The 16363-nt window shown below is 31.7% G+C and overlaps 2 protein-coding genes and 1 long non-coding RNA gene across 3 annotated transcripts; 1 reads left to right on the top strand and 2 right to left on the bottom strand.

Moving 5' to 3' along the window:
- The first annotated feature begins 349 nt into the window (after window positions 1-349).
- On the top strand, window positions 350-15481 carry LOC143042610 (uncharacterized). Its single transcript, XM_076215013.1, has 6 exons — window positions 350-608; window positions 2883-2987; window positions 4003-4177; window positions 7060-7146; window positions 14556-14636; window positions 14983-15481. Exons 1-6 carry the CDS (start codon window positions 529-531, stop codon window positions 15250-15252), a joined length of 798 nt encoding a protein of 265 aa, XP_076071128.1. The 5' UTR covers window positions 350-528; the 3' UTR covers window positions 15253-15481.
- LOC143042608 (uncharacterized) lies at window positions 7667-9321 on the bottom strand. Its single transcript, XM_076215012.1, has one exon. It carries the CDS (start codon window positions 9194-9196, stop codon window positions 8381-8383), a length of 816 nt encoding a protein of 271 aa, XP_076071127.1. The 5' UTR covers window positions 9197-9321; the 3' UTR covers window positions 7667-8380.
- On the bottom strand, window positions 9610-14532 carry LOC143042611 (uncharacterized). Its single transcript, XR_012968066.1, has 2 exons — window positions 12894-14532; window positions 9610-11959 (listed from the first exon to the last, which is right to left on the bottom strand). It is a non-coding gene; the product is annotated as an uncharacterized LOC143042611 (long non-coding RNA).
- Window positions 15482-16363: the final 882 nt, after the last annotated feature.

Here is a 16363-nt window from a genome sequence, read left to right as displayed (position 1 = left end):
TTCTATAATGTTTCATTTTTGTTTTATTATGATTTTTGAAAGTTATAATGTTTCATTTTTGTTTTATTATGATTTTTGAACGTTATAATGTTTCATTTTTGTTTTATTATGATTTTTGAAAGTTATAATATTTCATTTTTGTTTTATTTTGATTTTTGAAATTTATAATGTTTCATTTTTGTTTTATTATGATTTTTGAAAGTTCTGAGTTAATTTTATATAGAGAAATTATTTTCATTCAAACAACTTGTTAGCTGAATATATTTTTATATTTTCATTTATTGACATACATTTAATCATTCGTATTAATTTATATTGTATATTAGACAGTTGTTGTCAATAGAAAAAGATGAAGCAATACAAAAATGCAAAGCTGAAATCAATCGTGTTAAAACGGAGTTGAAAGAAGCACAATTACAACTCCTTACAATTACTCTAGAAAGGGATGAATTGTCACAACAGTTGAACTCTGGAGCGTTTTTTAGAAAAGCTGAGCTTGATAAATTGAAAAAAGAAAAATCAGATCTAATGTCAGTTATTAAGGAGTGTAACAAGGATAAGGAAAAGGTGGATAGACTGGAAAAGGAAAGTACAACTCTTCAATCAAGGTGGGAAATAGTTATGAAATTATAAAAATTAATTCAAAATCTAGTCAAAATATATTGTAAAACAATTATTTTTTGCGGAAACCTTATGTTGAGATTAGCCCTTGAAGAAGTTCAAAAAGGAAAGATCAAATTTTCGTGACGACATATATTCATGATATTGTTATACTCATGAAAGTTGAGATAATAAATCGCAACCAAACATTAGTTTGCATATAGAATCAAGTTTGAAAGGAAATGGACATTAATAGTTGATAGGAGGAGTAACCCTATATATACAGCCATGTGATAAATCAAACAAAATTTAACAATATCAACAAAACAAAGTTTTTACTCTGTTTTACAAAGATATGTACATTTAAGATTGCTCCGACATACAACAAAGATATGCAATTGTGAATATGGTAAATGTAAATATCTGTTGTTGCTTCTGGACTCCTTAATCAGTTAACTAATTTAAAGACAAATGTTCAATATCCATACACATGGTTGTGAACCGGTTGCTATTGAAGGCTTTTCTGTTCTGTCTGCACCGCCAGTCTCTGAATTGAAGATCCTGGTAATGTAAGATTAAGAAATTGTAATATTTCTAAATTCTATTTTCAAACAAAGGGGCATATTGATGTGACTATGATGAATAGAACATATCAAGATAACAAGAAACGGGTAACACAATGTAATATATGTGTTGTGTACAATTAGTACAAGTTATAGTTTGTATTTTGACTTTGTACAAATTTAAACGTTTTCAAAATTTGAATAAAGTTCACTGATAACTTGTACAATCGTGTATTGTAATTCCTCTAATTTTATCGATAATTTGTTGGCTGTCTTCTCACCAATCATATCAAAGTATTCCCTAGTATGCAAATCATATAAGAATTATATATAAATATTAAAATACTCAACGTTATCTTTTTTTTATTTTCACGTTACTTTTGCTGTTCTTCATCCCACATTTATAGATATAACATATCCATTGTGCCGCAATGACCATTAAAGGGGTTACGGAGGACCTAAATGACCAAATACGCGTGAAAATTATGAAAATGGTCAATTTTAAATAATGGAATGGATATTTTTAATAATGGAATGGACTGCTGCGACCCTTCAGTCCCTTTTTAATTACATACATACCTTATACCTCATTTGAAGGCTATTTTTATATAGAAAACAAAGTGTAACAAGTGTATATGTTCCGCAACGCCTATTAGAAGAGGGTCGCAACAGTCTACTCCAATATTCAAAATATCCATTCACCTAGTATTCAAAATTGGATATTTCTTAATTTTCACGCGTAATTTGACATTAAGGTCCTCCGTTACTTCTCTATTGGTCATTACGGCACAATGGACATGTTTTGTCTATTAATATAGGATAAAGAACAGCAAAGATAACGTGAAAATAAATAAAGATAATGTTAAGTATTTTAAATATTTATATATATGTTTTGGTAATCAGGTCGTCCGTACATTGAACCAAGGAATTTCTGTTCAATATAGTTTTGGAAATCCATTAGTTTATTCTTCGAAACTAAATTACTGAATGAATTAAGTAAAAATTTTAAAAGAGTACTTTGAATTTTTTTTCCCATTATAAATTTGAATATTTGTTAGATCAAAAGGACGAATTCTCAAATACAGTCTCGATTTATTGAGAAAACGATATGTTTTAATCGAGATCTCGGTATGTTTAACCAAGATAACGATATAATAATCCGAAATCTCGATATAATAAATCGTCATAACGATATAATAATCTGAGATCTCGATATAACAGTTTTGTTTGAACGAAATAACAATATCATAATCGGTATAACGATATAATAATCCGAGATCTCGATATAATAAATTGAGATAACGATATCATAATTCGAGATCTCTATATAACAATTTCGTTGTATCGAGATCTCGGTAGAACGGTTATGTTTTATCGTGATCTCGAATTGAAAACAAATATTTTCTAATTTCTTGTGTGTCCTAGAAACGGCTTCCGTATTAAGGCTGCTATCTTGAACGCCAGGCAGGCAGTGGAAAAATGTCTTAATATTTTTTGAAATACTGAAGAAAAAAAATTCCAACTTGTTGTATTCACTGAAATTGGTATCATATATCTCTACTTTTAAAAATAAAACAAACCAAGTATATAAGCCTTGATAAATATACATTATAAATATTTATATATATATTATCATTACCGCTGGGATGGCCAATAATGTAAAAATGCAAATTCATAATTCTATTTGACATCTAAAAGCATGTTTTTCCTTTTTTTAAGGTTAAACATCAGCAAGAACAAGCTATCTTCCTTACAGACAAAAATTGCTGAACTTGAGATAAGACTTCAAGATAAATCTAAACAATTAAAAGCACCAGAAACAAGGTGAGTATTATTTATAAAATTACATGCATTCTTAGTGTGTATCTTTTAATCAAATTTTACAATTAATAACGTCATTTTTATCTCATGTTTTTACTGTTACGTTATTAAATGTTATAATAAAAAATTTAAGAGAACAAACATTTATCAAACATTTGTATGTTAACTGGAGGAAATGAACCTATTAAATGTAATTATGTTGTGGGTTTTCTTGCAATAACCTGTCTGTTTTTTACACAAATAATGTTCCATGATTGAATTTAACTGTAGGCGCTCATATTTTTAATGTAAAGTGATATCTATATTTGGGTTTTGCACTTGAAATTTTCTCGTCGGCACTGTGTGTTTTTCAAATTTGTTACATCTTTGCAGTCTGTAAGTTATACATGCATTCCTCCTTATTAATATAATATAGTAATTTCTTGATGTGCACTATATTTGTCTACACGTTTGGATTGAATGTATTTTACAATGAGATGGACGAACAGACTTAAACTTTGAATATGAGCCCTTCTTAGAATGAAACCCCAATTCACAAACACATCCACATTTCACTCAGACATGTAAGTTAGGTGCTTGTGCTCATCTAGAAATGCGATTCTCTGTGTTTTAAAAAGATATGGCACTAAAACAAATAAAAACACAATTCGTTTGTGTTTAGTTTCATCTCTTAGACTAGGGCTTTTTTGTCGTAGACTTGTCATTATTTTCTCTTCTGTACAGCTTAGTTTTACATAAACAAATATTTAAAAAAAATATATATCTAATAGTAAGACATCTTTCAAATAGCATATATCGATTTTCCGGACTAACTGTTAGAATTTTCAAAACGACAAAAAATAAAGATATAAAGCCATAATTTAAAGTATTCTATACATCGTTCTATAAAATCATAATTGATTGTGCTTCGTTTAATATTTCAAAACGTGTTACTGTTTAATATTTGTTTTGACACAGGTTAACCTGCATAAATCTATGTTCCTGTTTACAAATTTGGAATGTTAATGATTTGTTTCAGTTCCCAAGTAGGTAGCTCTGCTGATATGTCAACTCTGAGCGATCCAAATAGACCTACAAGACTAGGACAACAATTTATAGACTTGTATAAAAATGAATGGAAAGACGCCATGTCTGAACTTAAAGAAAGTAGAGGCGAAAAACAAAACATTGATTTCTTATTAAATATTTTACGGGTATAACACTAAATTAATTGTACATGTTGTACGTTTTACTCCGATCTATTGCACAATAGTTGCATAGATATTACCTGATTACTGTGAGTGACGGAAGCTACTAAATAGACAATATAAATCGCAGTGAAACTGACAATGCCGTGGCAACAAACGAAAGATTAAAAAAAATTCACAAAATTACAAATTTAAAAATGTGCCAAACTACATGTAAATCCACCTTCACCCTAATAACCTGGGTGTGTAATCAGGGGTTTTTTATCTGGATAAAAAATTGATGACTTTTTAGTATAACTCTTTATAGATGTCATGCGTTCGACACGAGAAAACGGTAATTTGAAACTTAAGTTTAGTACAGATTGCTAAGCAGATCTGTTCAAATCATAGCTATTGAAAAGACAAATCAATAAAGTAGCTGAAGAGCATTGTGGCACGAAAAATGAAATTTGTAAAATCAACCCGCCTTCCCACGTTTTATATAACCATAATAAGTGTTTATAAAACGTCGTCGGGCGCTGGTGTCTACAGATTTTATATATTTAATTTTTTTTTCAATTGCTAATTAACTGCTTTATTTCATTTGGTTAGGCAACAATTGTGGTAAATTGCAACTTGTCAAATCATATAACAGTTAGTAAATTTTTACAATTCTCCTCCGACAAATTGCCAATAACTTATTAAATCTATAAAATGTGTTTGACTAAATGCTTACCTCTGTATGTTTTGGGGATATATTTGATACTCCTTTCATCTTACTATACAAATCATAATGTTCCAGAGCGGATCATTTTTTTCGTTTTCAAAGAAATTCGTATTTTTTTTCAATGTGCCAAACTTTGCTTTGAGTATTTGCTTTTTAAATTTATTTTACTTTTTTCGATTTCTGGAATAAAAAAGAAGTCTAAGGGATATTATCGAGTTTTTGTGCAAACTTTATTTCGACATAACGACAATAAAGCTGAATTTAAGTTGAAAGCAACATTAATGTGATATCATGCTAATCTCAAGGGGTCATGTCAATGACGCTGTCCTTGGACTAGGACATGTCTTATGATGGTCTTAGGACACGTCTTAGTCCTAAGTTAGGTAAACGAAAGTCTCCTTAAATCAGATATATCCTTAATTTGGTTCTTAAGTTAGGTTAAATAAATAGGCGTCTTATGATGGGTTTCGTTATTGTAAACTTGTAGACACATTTTATTTATTGAATACTTCCAGATATCGAAAAAGAGTAATTCTAGTATTCAGTTTGGTTTTTTTTTTTTGGAATAATGAGCATATTATAAGAACTTTGTCTAGGGTGGTATTGAACTTACATGGTGCACATAATATATGAATACGCTTAGATATACCGCGTTCATTTGGCGAAGGGCTTTAAAAATTATAACTGCTTTCTTTATACAAAATCATATGAAATTGGAATTAATCGTAGCTCTCACAAAAGTATGTCTGCCGATGTCATATCATTACGCTCATTTAAATTAATTCATATTGCCCTTGGAAGCTTGAAAATTCGATCATCATTTATTTAGCAACATTGTTTGCACCAAACCCAACTATTGCAATAATATTTGAAATGTGGAAGGGAAAAAATCGGTTTGCAGAAAACAATTCTGACGTCTATTTAAACTTCAATACATGTAATGAAATCGAGTGGACCTAATTCAAAGGACAAAACTCTAATTAACTAATATCTAGATAAAATTACAGCACGCATAGCACCGATAACAAAGTGTTGTCACTATTTTGTTTTGTTGTTGTATTTAATGCATATATATATATTTTTATAGTTTACAATAAAGTATCTATTAAAATAACGTTAAAAAGAAATCATAAAAGATGCAACCTCGCTCCCTTTACAAACTTACTGAAATACAATAACTTATATCTCATTTAATTCTCTGCGTATTTTTTTCAATCAAATAAATGTGTCAGGATGATCCTTGGACAACGATAGTTAGGACTGTCCTAAGATTGATTTGTTGTACACTTTAAGACATGTGTCAGACACATCCTAATACCATCCTTAATAAGGTCATAAGACTTATCTTATGATACTTTCATTGACACAATCCCAGATACACGAAACTTAAAACTCGTCAAAACTTAAGATGGAGCACCATGAACGTAGCCATACATTGTAAGGGTTTACGTTTAGATATTCAATTAACGTTCCACTAGTGCCATCAGTATTTTTACTCATGGTTATGTTGCACAAACACACTTGCTAAAAAATCAAATTCAATAGTAAATCAACTACGAAAACAGGTGGTGACGACAAAAGCAACGTATACATGTATGTGTAAAAGATTGGCAATACTTGTAAAAGAAATCAAGTTGGTGTACGCATATTTTTATCTAATTATACCTCAAATATTTTAAACATTTCTTTTAATTATTGAAAAACAAAGAACTGATATTTTTCATATTAAATTAGAAAATCAACTGAAAAATGTAGATACACATGTTTATGGACATTGCATAATACGATTGAACAAAACACAACGATTATAGTCACAGTGGAAATCATGCTTTATTTTGTGCTATTTATCATGTATTTAATTTTTGCTGGAGGGGATAGGACTGTTAATGAAATGCATGAGTAAATATTACTGTCAAAGGCACACATATTATTCCTTTATACAGCTCTGCGACATTCGTAAACATTTTATTATTTTTTTTTATTATTACAGGTATTTTATTTCTGAGTTCGTGAAATCAGAGACATCAGAACTAATTTAATTTAAGTGATATTAACAAGTTATTTAAAAAATAAAAAGATGAGGTATAATTGCCAATGAGACATCTCTTTATTCTACGTGTATTTTGTTTTTTTCTTATAATGTGTACTACACCTGTAACAAAAAGCAATTGTATACTTACAGGAAACTTACCTGTTTTCTGAACGTACGGTACAACGTTATTTGGAAAATTTAGGAAAATCTTTAATTGCTGTTAATGTCAACATCCAGGTTGGTTTGATTTAAAAATAAATTTGAAAAGGTCATTGACCGCTGTAAAAAAAGTTTTACAAATAGTTATGCTACTCAATTTGAATAGTTTAGTATACTTGCTTTTCTAACGTTCTATTTATTTGCATTATTGCGGAATCAAACATAACATCATAATGCATGAAACAGCTGTACAAATGTGAATACAAAAAGGAACAACTGCTTTGTGCAGAATAAAGCTATATAAGACACATGTTCTCTATTCGTCACAGAGGCTCCGGAAAGATGATCAAGTCCTGCTTTAAATGTTGTATTATTAATCCATGCGGTAATCCCCAAAGACCCGGTAAAGTTAAACAATGAAATGAACAATTGTGTTAGTTTTCACACTGGCATCGTATATATGTATATATATATATATTTATGCTATCTTCCTACAACTGTAACAAATCATCTGATAAGATGTAAGGGTCAGAAACCGACGAAAAGTTCTTTTTGGTATCGTAATGGCAATGTATAAATGAATGGAGAAACTAGAGAGTAAATTGCAAAATTTTTACTTATTCGTAAAAAATTCTTTCATATCAAAATACACAATATATATACATCTGTACAAAACGATAATAATGAATGAAAATACATAAAATCAATAATAACATATTACATAACATATTACATAATACAGTAGCTTGGCCTAGAAAAGGGGTCAACTAAGCCACCAGGAAAGATGCAATAAAATAAGTCTTTCCTACCCCACAAAGGCCAAGCACTTGGCAGAAAATAAAGCTTTGATCTTAATGCCTGATCATAATTAGTTCTAATTTAACCATACAACTATAACTACAATACCGGCCCAAGCAAGTACCGTAATGTTAACAGACAAAGTCATTGTAAGAATTAAATAGATATAAGAGCCACACACAAACATCTATATATCAATGATAAAGTTTGCATTATAGTTAAGTATGCATAAATATATCATGCATAAGCATTAAAAAACTTAACGGCCCAAGCAGTTAAGTTTTGTTAGAATACATAGCTTCATGCGTTGAAACCTTTTGACTTTATAATTGCTAATGCATTAAAATGATATGTTTTATTATATGATGACACACTAACTGGAGATTTATCAAAAATAAAATTCGTATAGATTGCCAATTACCAGCCCAAGCAAGTAATGTAAAGATGCTGAAAAATATGTATATATTCCTATAAAAATGATTGTACCGGCCCAAGCAGGTACCAAAATTGCCTATCAATTTAAATGAGATCTTATGTATTTTTGAAATGCGTTAGACTTCCAACGTCCCATAGATCGTATTTGTGAATCGGATAAACCTCTCTCGGCAGCATCAGTTGCTGCTCCTATGCGGAAACTGTGTCCTTTGTATCGCGAACTATCCAGACCACAAGATGCTAAGCATTTATGTAATATTCTGTCAAAGACTGGACGATGTAATGGAGTGGCATCAACAGAACAAAACAATGGTTCTGTGGGAACGGAATAAGGTCTCACTTTCAGGTACTCAACCATGGCAACGACGGCTGATTCCATTGCGGTACCATGTGAAAACGAAATGGTCTTTGGCATTCCTCTAACATTATGCTTAAATCTTCGGAAGCAAACCTGAACTTCTGCTGCTTTGCCCTGGATATAAGACAATGAAACATCGTGCAATAGCAGAACATTATCATTTGGGGCATTTTTTGACGTCACCAATTCTCCAACTCTAGAGAAAGTTGAAAAAGCAAATAAGAAAATTGCCTTGAACAAAACTTGATCATATGTACACTTGACAACTAATGTTATACTTTGTATCAACTTGTTTAAAATAGGAATTGTGATTGGAAGACGGCTATCAAATGTTTTTGATAATCTATATGTGCCTGTAACTAATTTCTCAACTAAAAACGACTGAGTGTTGTCAGGCATTGACATCATTTTGTGAACATAGGCTATGGCGGATAGATATGTTGAAATTGTACTAGGAGCATATGATTTTTTAAACATGTAGGCAATAAACAATGAAATGGTAGCTACAGAAAGTGGTGGCTGAAGGCTTTGGTTCATTATTTCTGTACAGAAAGAGTCAAAAGTTTTCCATGCGCGGCTGTAAGTAGCTCGAGTTGATGGAGCTAGAGCTGCATTTGCTAAGATTGTAACGTACTCCAAAAGTTCTGTGGCTGTAATTGATGTGGAACGGTTTGGGTTGAGCAGCTGGGGATATTCTCAAAAACTGTTCTACCTGTAAACGAGAAAGGCAATCTGCAAAAATATTCTTCTTCCCAGGTATATGCTTTGCTTTTAATAATATGTTAAATTGCAAACATCTGAAAACCATGTATCTAACCATTTGCATAGCTGGACCATCAGATGTTGATTGTTTATTGATTACAGAAACCAGTGCCTCATTGTCAGTGAATAACAGAATAGAGTGATTTCTCCACAAAGTCCCCCATAACTCAATTGCTAAGATTATAGGGTAAAACTCCAAGGTCATTATATTGATGTTTTTCCAGTTTTCTGGGAATGGACCATAAAACCATTTTGACCCGTATATGCCTGCATAACCTTTAGATTGTGCAGCGTCAGTGTGAAGTTCCAAAGTATTACTGGACATGAAACTTTCATTTAAAAACATTGATTTCCCATTAAAAGAATCTAAAAACTGTAGCCATATTCTTATGTCATCTTTTGTTTCCTGATTCAGATAAACATGATTTTGACCATCAGATACAGTCATAGTTAAATTAATCATCCTTCTCAAAAATGCCCGTCCTGGTTGAATAACGGAACAAGCAAAATTCAAGACTCCAATAAGTGATTGCAGTTCTTTTAAAGTACAACGTTTCATGTGTGAGAACTTTTCCAGAAGATGTCGACATTTTGTTATCTTATCCGGAGGCAAACGAGCTTCTTGTTTAATTACGTCCAATGTTATTCCCACAAAATCCATAACTTGAGAAGGGAGTTCAGTCTTTTCTGCTGATAAGGGTACCCCCAAGTCTTCACATAAATTGACGAACGCCTTGAGTTTGGAAATTGCATCCTCTTTCGATTTCTCAATGATCAGAAAATCATCCAAGATATGCACCATTGAAGTGATACCTAATTTCGTCAATGCTATCCATTCTAACGCAGTACTGAACTCTTCAAATATTTTACAACTGGTCCGACATCCCATTGGGAGACAACAATCATAGTAGAACTTATTATTCCATTTAAAACCTAATAATTCATAATCTGACGGATTTACTGGAAGGATTCTAAATGCCGATCTAACATCGGTTTTGGATAAGAAAACTTGATATTTGTGGCTACGTAATCGTTTGATTTCATTAATGGCTTCATGTATGCCTGCATAATGTACTGCAGCTGATTCGTCGGAAATACCAGCATTTACCGAATTAGACTTTTTGTCTGGATACGACAAGTGATGAATTAATCGCCAAGCTGATTTAGATTTTTTAGGTACAAGACCTAATGGTGAAACCCTCAAATTTAAAAAAGGTTTTTCTAAATAGGGGCCCATCACTCTTTGACAATTAACTTCTTTGTTAATTTTTTCTTGTACTATTAAAGGATTGCTTTTAGCTGATTTAAGGTTAGAGCAATTAAACTGTGATCTAGGTCCATTATGTTCCAATCGAAAACCATTTTTAAAACCGTTTAAAAGATAAAGTGTTTTTTCTGAGTCATAACCTTGCAAATGAAATTTCAATCTATCTGTCTTAATAGGAGTAGGTAGTTTACATTTGTTTAGGTTTGGTTGCAGTAGCTGTAGGTCGTTGTAAGTTAGCTGTGTTTTCAAAATTTCTGGACGGTCCATTCTCATTTGATCTGTTTGTTGTTTTATTCTTGTAGCAGTGGGACTTAGAATGACCTTTGAAACAGATACTGCAGATATGGGAGTATCCACAAGTTCCATCACAAATTCGCCCCTCATTAAACCTGTTGCATGTTCTACGAGGGGCGCTGTTTGGAAAGGGCTTTGCATTATTGCTTGTTTGAGTCCTTTTCATTGTGTTTGTATTATTTGCTTTGGAAATAAATCTATTAAGGGACCTTGTATGTAAAATTTGATCGACGTAACTCCAAGAAAGTGTGTCATCATTTTGCATTAATTGCCTAAAATTAACATCATAAAAATACCAGTCGCCACCATCCTTTTGAATTTGGCGAATCAAATCCATATAAATGGCTAAATCCTCTGATAAAGTAGGGTGATTGGGGTTAAACTTCCTAATTACAGAAGAGAAAATGCTAAATGCATCGGTCCAACTTTCAATATTAACATATCTCTTTTTCTTTCCTGATGTCAGGCCCACCCTGTTGTTCTGAACAGCTAAATGGAAATCCAGTTCGGCAGGATGGTGGTCAACTAGTATGTCTGACATATCAATAAACTCCTTATTTTTAATTTTTTCTTGGAGTTTAGAATTAATCTTAGTATATAGAGGTCTACCTATTGGTTTATATGTAGTTGTGGCATGGTGAACCTGATCAAAACCTGCAACCAAGCTTTGTGCAGGTATTTGAACTATGTTTTGAGTATTGCGGGTGCCAAAATTAGACACGTTTTCGCTTGAAAAGCTAGCAGTTTGTGTGTGGTGTGTGGGTTCACCTGTTGTTTCTTCCTGTTCGATGACATCCATCTCAACAGGGTGGGGTCTTTTCTGACTGGGTTGAGGCAATATGCCATTTTCCTTCAGATTTTCAAGAACTTTGGCAGTCACAGCTGCTGAGATTGCAGCTGTCATTGCATCCTCTTGTGTCTGGTCCTTTTTTTGCAGTTTGGCTTGCCTCTCACTAGGCTTCCTTTTAGGAGGCATCCTGTTAATATACATGATACTATCAAAATAAATAAGCTACACATTTATACAAGTTTATTGTAAATAAAGTATATGTCTATATAAAGATTTATTGAAACAATCAATCATCAATTTCCGTTGACCAAATTAATATGGTCTATTGCTAGATCAAATCCATGGCCTATAATTAAAATCATTTGACCATATCCATGATATACAACAACTTGACCAAATACATGGTCTATAAATACAGCTATTGACCAAAACCATGGCCATGACCAAATACATGGTCTAAAAATAATAGTTATAAGCCAAAACCATGGCCACGACCAAATACATGGTCTATAATAATATACATGATCTAAAATCAATTTTCTATTGACCAAATACATGGTCTGTGAAAAACAGGTATTGACCAAAACCATGGTCACGACCAAATACATGGTCTATAATAATATATATGATATAAACTCAATTTTCATTTGACCAAATACATGGTCTAAAAATAACAGTTATTAGCCAAAACCATGGCCACGACCAAATACATGGTCTATAATAATATACATAATCTAAACTCTATTTTCATTTGACCAAATACATGGTCTAAAAATAATAGTTATTAGCCAAAACCATGGCCACGACCAAATACATGGTCTATAATAATATACATGATCAAAATCAATTTTCTATTGACCAAATACATGGTCTATGAAAGACAGGTATTGACCAAACCCATGGTCACGACCAAATACATGGTCTATAATAATATAAATAATCTTTAATCAATTACTATTGACCAAATACATGGTCTATGAAAAACAGCTGTTGACCAAATTCAAGGTCATGACCAAATACATGGTCTATAAATAACATTTATTGATTCTATCGTCATGATTAGATTTGTTTACTAAATGTTGAGTCCATTCAAGCTTAAATAATTAAAATGTAATGATTACCTGATGTAACAAATTCAAAGGTGAGACAGCTTCTTCACAATATTTACGAACAATATACAAACTTGTACTGTAGTATAAAAACTCTCAAAAACTGAAAATATAGAAACTAGATAAATATTAAATTTAAAATCAGGAAAGAATACATATAATAATTATTCATTCTGTAAAATCAGATTTGAATAAACAGTTATTTCAACAAAAATATGCATCTGTTATGAATCAATATGTTGTTATAACATGCACGATTTAACCTGGATGTAAAATGTTTTGAAAGTACAATAAATACATTTTGTAAGACAACATTCACCACTTTCATATTTGTCAGTATTCTTTGTTCATGCAGAATTAGTAAAACTAACCTCAACGAGCATATTAAATGAAGAGAAACATCTACTCTACACTAAGACTCTATAGCATGCAAAATTGCCAGACGTAAACTTCTATAATATTTTTGCATTCCCAATGCCGACAAATGAACACCGTCGGAAGCAAAGATTTGCAATGGGCTATTCATCAGCCGTAAATGTTTCCAAAAATGTTTCTTGTCATCTACCAGGATGGGTAACATCTGATTCACTATCCTTCTTTTGTTCTCATACTGTTCTGGTTATGTACCAAGGTTGAGTCCTCGTAAAAAGTTCACATACAACGATCTTATTTACAAAGCTGTAGTGTAGTTGAAAATCAGACATCAAATCCACAATGTTACATGCTAATGTCTCTGCTTTCAAACTTGGATCACATAAATCGTTTCCTCCTATCTGTAAAATAATTACCGAGGGCTGAAATTGCTGAATGTGAGCATTTAAATCTTCATTGTTTTTTAGTCTGTCCACTGTACCTCCACTAATACCATAACAACTCACGCTGCATTGAGCTAAATTAAAGTCCGGTGATAACTTCGGCTCGTATGTTAATGCTTGTGTTAGACGAGAAATAAAGCTGTGTCCTAATATTAAAACTTTCGGACCTGGCGTAATCTGAATATCCATTTTCACTTTTGACAATGTCAATATTTAGAACGACGAAAAATAACTGTAACTTCTTAACGTATCTTCCTCCAAAGAAGGTGCACCGCAAAACAACTTCCAACAAAGTTTGTAAGTTACGACTTAATAATTACCGTAAATTATTAGATTGGAAGTAAACAATATACGTTGAATAAGAAAATGTTCATATAAATAGAAATATTGTTTATTCAATTAACGGAAAGAAACAAAATCTTCAAATGAGTTTGATATGCATACGATTGCAAATTAATGTTCGTACACAATCAATTTCCAAGATGGCGATGACGCTCTGCTTCTTTGATTAATATTGCATTTAACTGAACAACAATAATAAGTGCAAACGACTGCAATTACAAATATTACCTGGTAGTTCTTCAATAATAAGAATTATATAAATTGTCTAAATGTCCAAATAACTGATAAAAATTGATAAAATCCCAAATAAAATCTTGTTTACATAAATATCGATCGTGTTGCTTATCAAGGATGTGTAAACTGTGACGTGTAGTGTAAATACTGACACACATAATCTAGGCAGGGGCTCTCCAAAGGGAAAGGCAAATTAACTTAGAATAAAACTAAAGATTTCCGTCATCTGCATAAAATAAGTTATTAAAATAACTTGCCTATATTCTTATTCATATCGTCTCAGGTGAATGATTGTGTTCTCGTAAAACTAAACACCGATCATATAAGAACAGTATCAAAGTTTCTTGGTCTCAATATGGACAAAGTGAGTATATTACTATGTGTGTTTTGTAAGTTTACTTTTATAATTTGCATTAGATACATTTACATGTACATGTATAGAACATTATTTACATTTGTTAAATTTTACAATGCAATATTTTCCTACAAATGCATATACTATCATTTATGTTAAACTGTTAAGTCGAAACTAATAATAAGACTATAAATTAAGTTGACTTGTCACGTATTCATTGAAGGAAAGAGACTTGAAAGAAATTTGTATTTGCTTCTCTTAACGTTGCTCGTCATTATTTTCCTATAATGTCCCAGTCAAGTTTAAAATTGCATAAGTTTGTGTTTTATTTAATCATACTTATATGTTTGTGCAGATGTTTTTGTCCACATTGCTTGCAAGACAATATGTAAAATACGGTGTGGCAGTTCAAACATTTATCAAGGAAACTTCACTGCTGAGCTGGCTTATGGTTACTCGGAGCAATCCTTTAGTCATATCTACAAAAGTACCAGCAATGTTTAATCCTGCAACATGTGAGCCTTACAATAAAACTGGCTCCACGGTAGACTATGTGGTCTGTCCTGTACTGTATTTGCAGGAAGGGAGAACAATCATTGAAAAGGGAGTTGTCGCGTGTAAATAAGGATATTAGAAATTATTTTGGGTTAAAATATGATACTGTATATATTAGTTTGTAGATACAACATTCTGTTTAAACAAATGATTACTTGTTTCAAACATGAAGTTATCATGAATTGATTTTAAATTGGTGGACAGCCGTCAGTGAAAATATTAAGCATTTCTAAGATGAATAATTAAAAGAAAAATTTTAAGTTTGCAAAATGTCAACTCAAACAATGGCTGTATTGTTACCAAGGAAACTGAATTGAATGTGAAAAATTTTTAAAGAAATAGTCAAAAAAAGTAATTGTTCTGTCCAAAAAGAATATGTTCAATTTTAAGATTAAAATGTGAAATACATTGCAAATTAAATTTATCTGTTTCTTTTGATTATTTCTCGAATTTTATAAAACACTAACCCCACTATAAACTCGGCGTGATCTGAAGTGTCCCGCAAGGGAAAACAGATTCTGCTTCACATACACAAGTTGTATTACTCGTATGTAAAAACCTGGTGATCATTCTAACTGGGAAGGGTCCATTCGGGGGAAAAGAAGACGGGTTTGTGGTTACGACAATTAATCATCTGAACAATAATTTCAGACTGAAAAGATGAGAAATAATTATTAACAAAAGTTTTGAGCTCCAAGGTCAACAAAAAAGTCCATACAACTGACAAAATCAAACGTTAAACTTTATCGATCAACAGAACGAACGGAAATCAACTGTCATCTTCATGAGTTTCTTTAGGCATTTTTCGAACACAATGGTGGGTTAAATCCGGTTTATAGCTACATAAAACGCTACCCTGTATGCTAGTTATTAATAGTTCCGTTAAATTGACAAAAATCACGTGAGCATCCAAAACAAACAAATTGGATTAATGAGGCAATATTTTGGATCCAGCAACCAAAATTGTGAAAACATACATTACAGACATACAACACAACTGACTTAAACATTTAAACAAAAAATGCCTGTACAATGTATATTTAAATATACGTACAACTGTGTTTTGTGTTTTCAATCGAGATCGGTTCTACTGGAATTGCTTAAGACCATGGTGACGCTTTTGTTTAATTTCCAATGTATTGCAATTGCTATTAAGTGTAGGACGTCTAAATTGAAACAAA

Source organism: Mytilus galloprovincialis, chromosome 8, assembly GCF_965363235.1.
Source record: "Mytilus galloprovincialis chromosome 8, xbMytGall1.hap1.1, whole genome shotgun sequence".
Lineage (NCBI taxonomy): Eukaryota > Metazoa > Mollusca > Bivalvia > Mytilida > Mytilidae > Mytilus > Mytilus galloprovincialis.
Note: the sequence above shows the minus strand (reverse complement) of the source record. Positions and strands in the feature narration are given on the sequence as shown.

Excerpts from the sequence above, each read along its gene's own strand:
- LOC143042610 (XM_076215013.1), top strand. The coding sequence starts at position 529 with ATGTCAGTTATTAAGGAGTGTAACAAGGATAAGGAAAAGGTGGATAGA. Across the intron at positions 609-2,882 it reads AGTACAACTCTTCAATCAAG|GTTAAACATCAGCAAGAACA; the intron begins GTGGGAAATAGT and ends CCTTTTTTTAAG. Across the intron at positions 7,147-14,555 it reads CTGTTAATGTCAACATCCAG|GTGAATGATTGTGTTCTCGT; the intron begins GTTGGTTTGATT and ends ATATCGTCTCAG.
- LOC143042608 (XM_076215012.1), bottom strand. The coding sequence starts at position 9,196 with ATGAACCAAAGCCTTCAGCCACCACTTTCTGTAGCTACCATTTCATTG.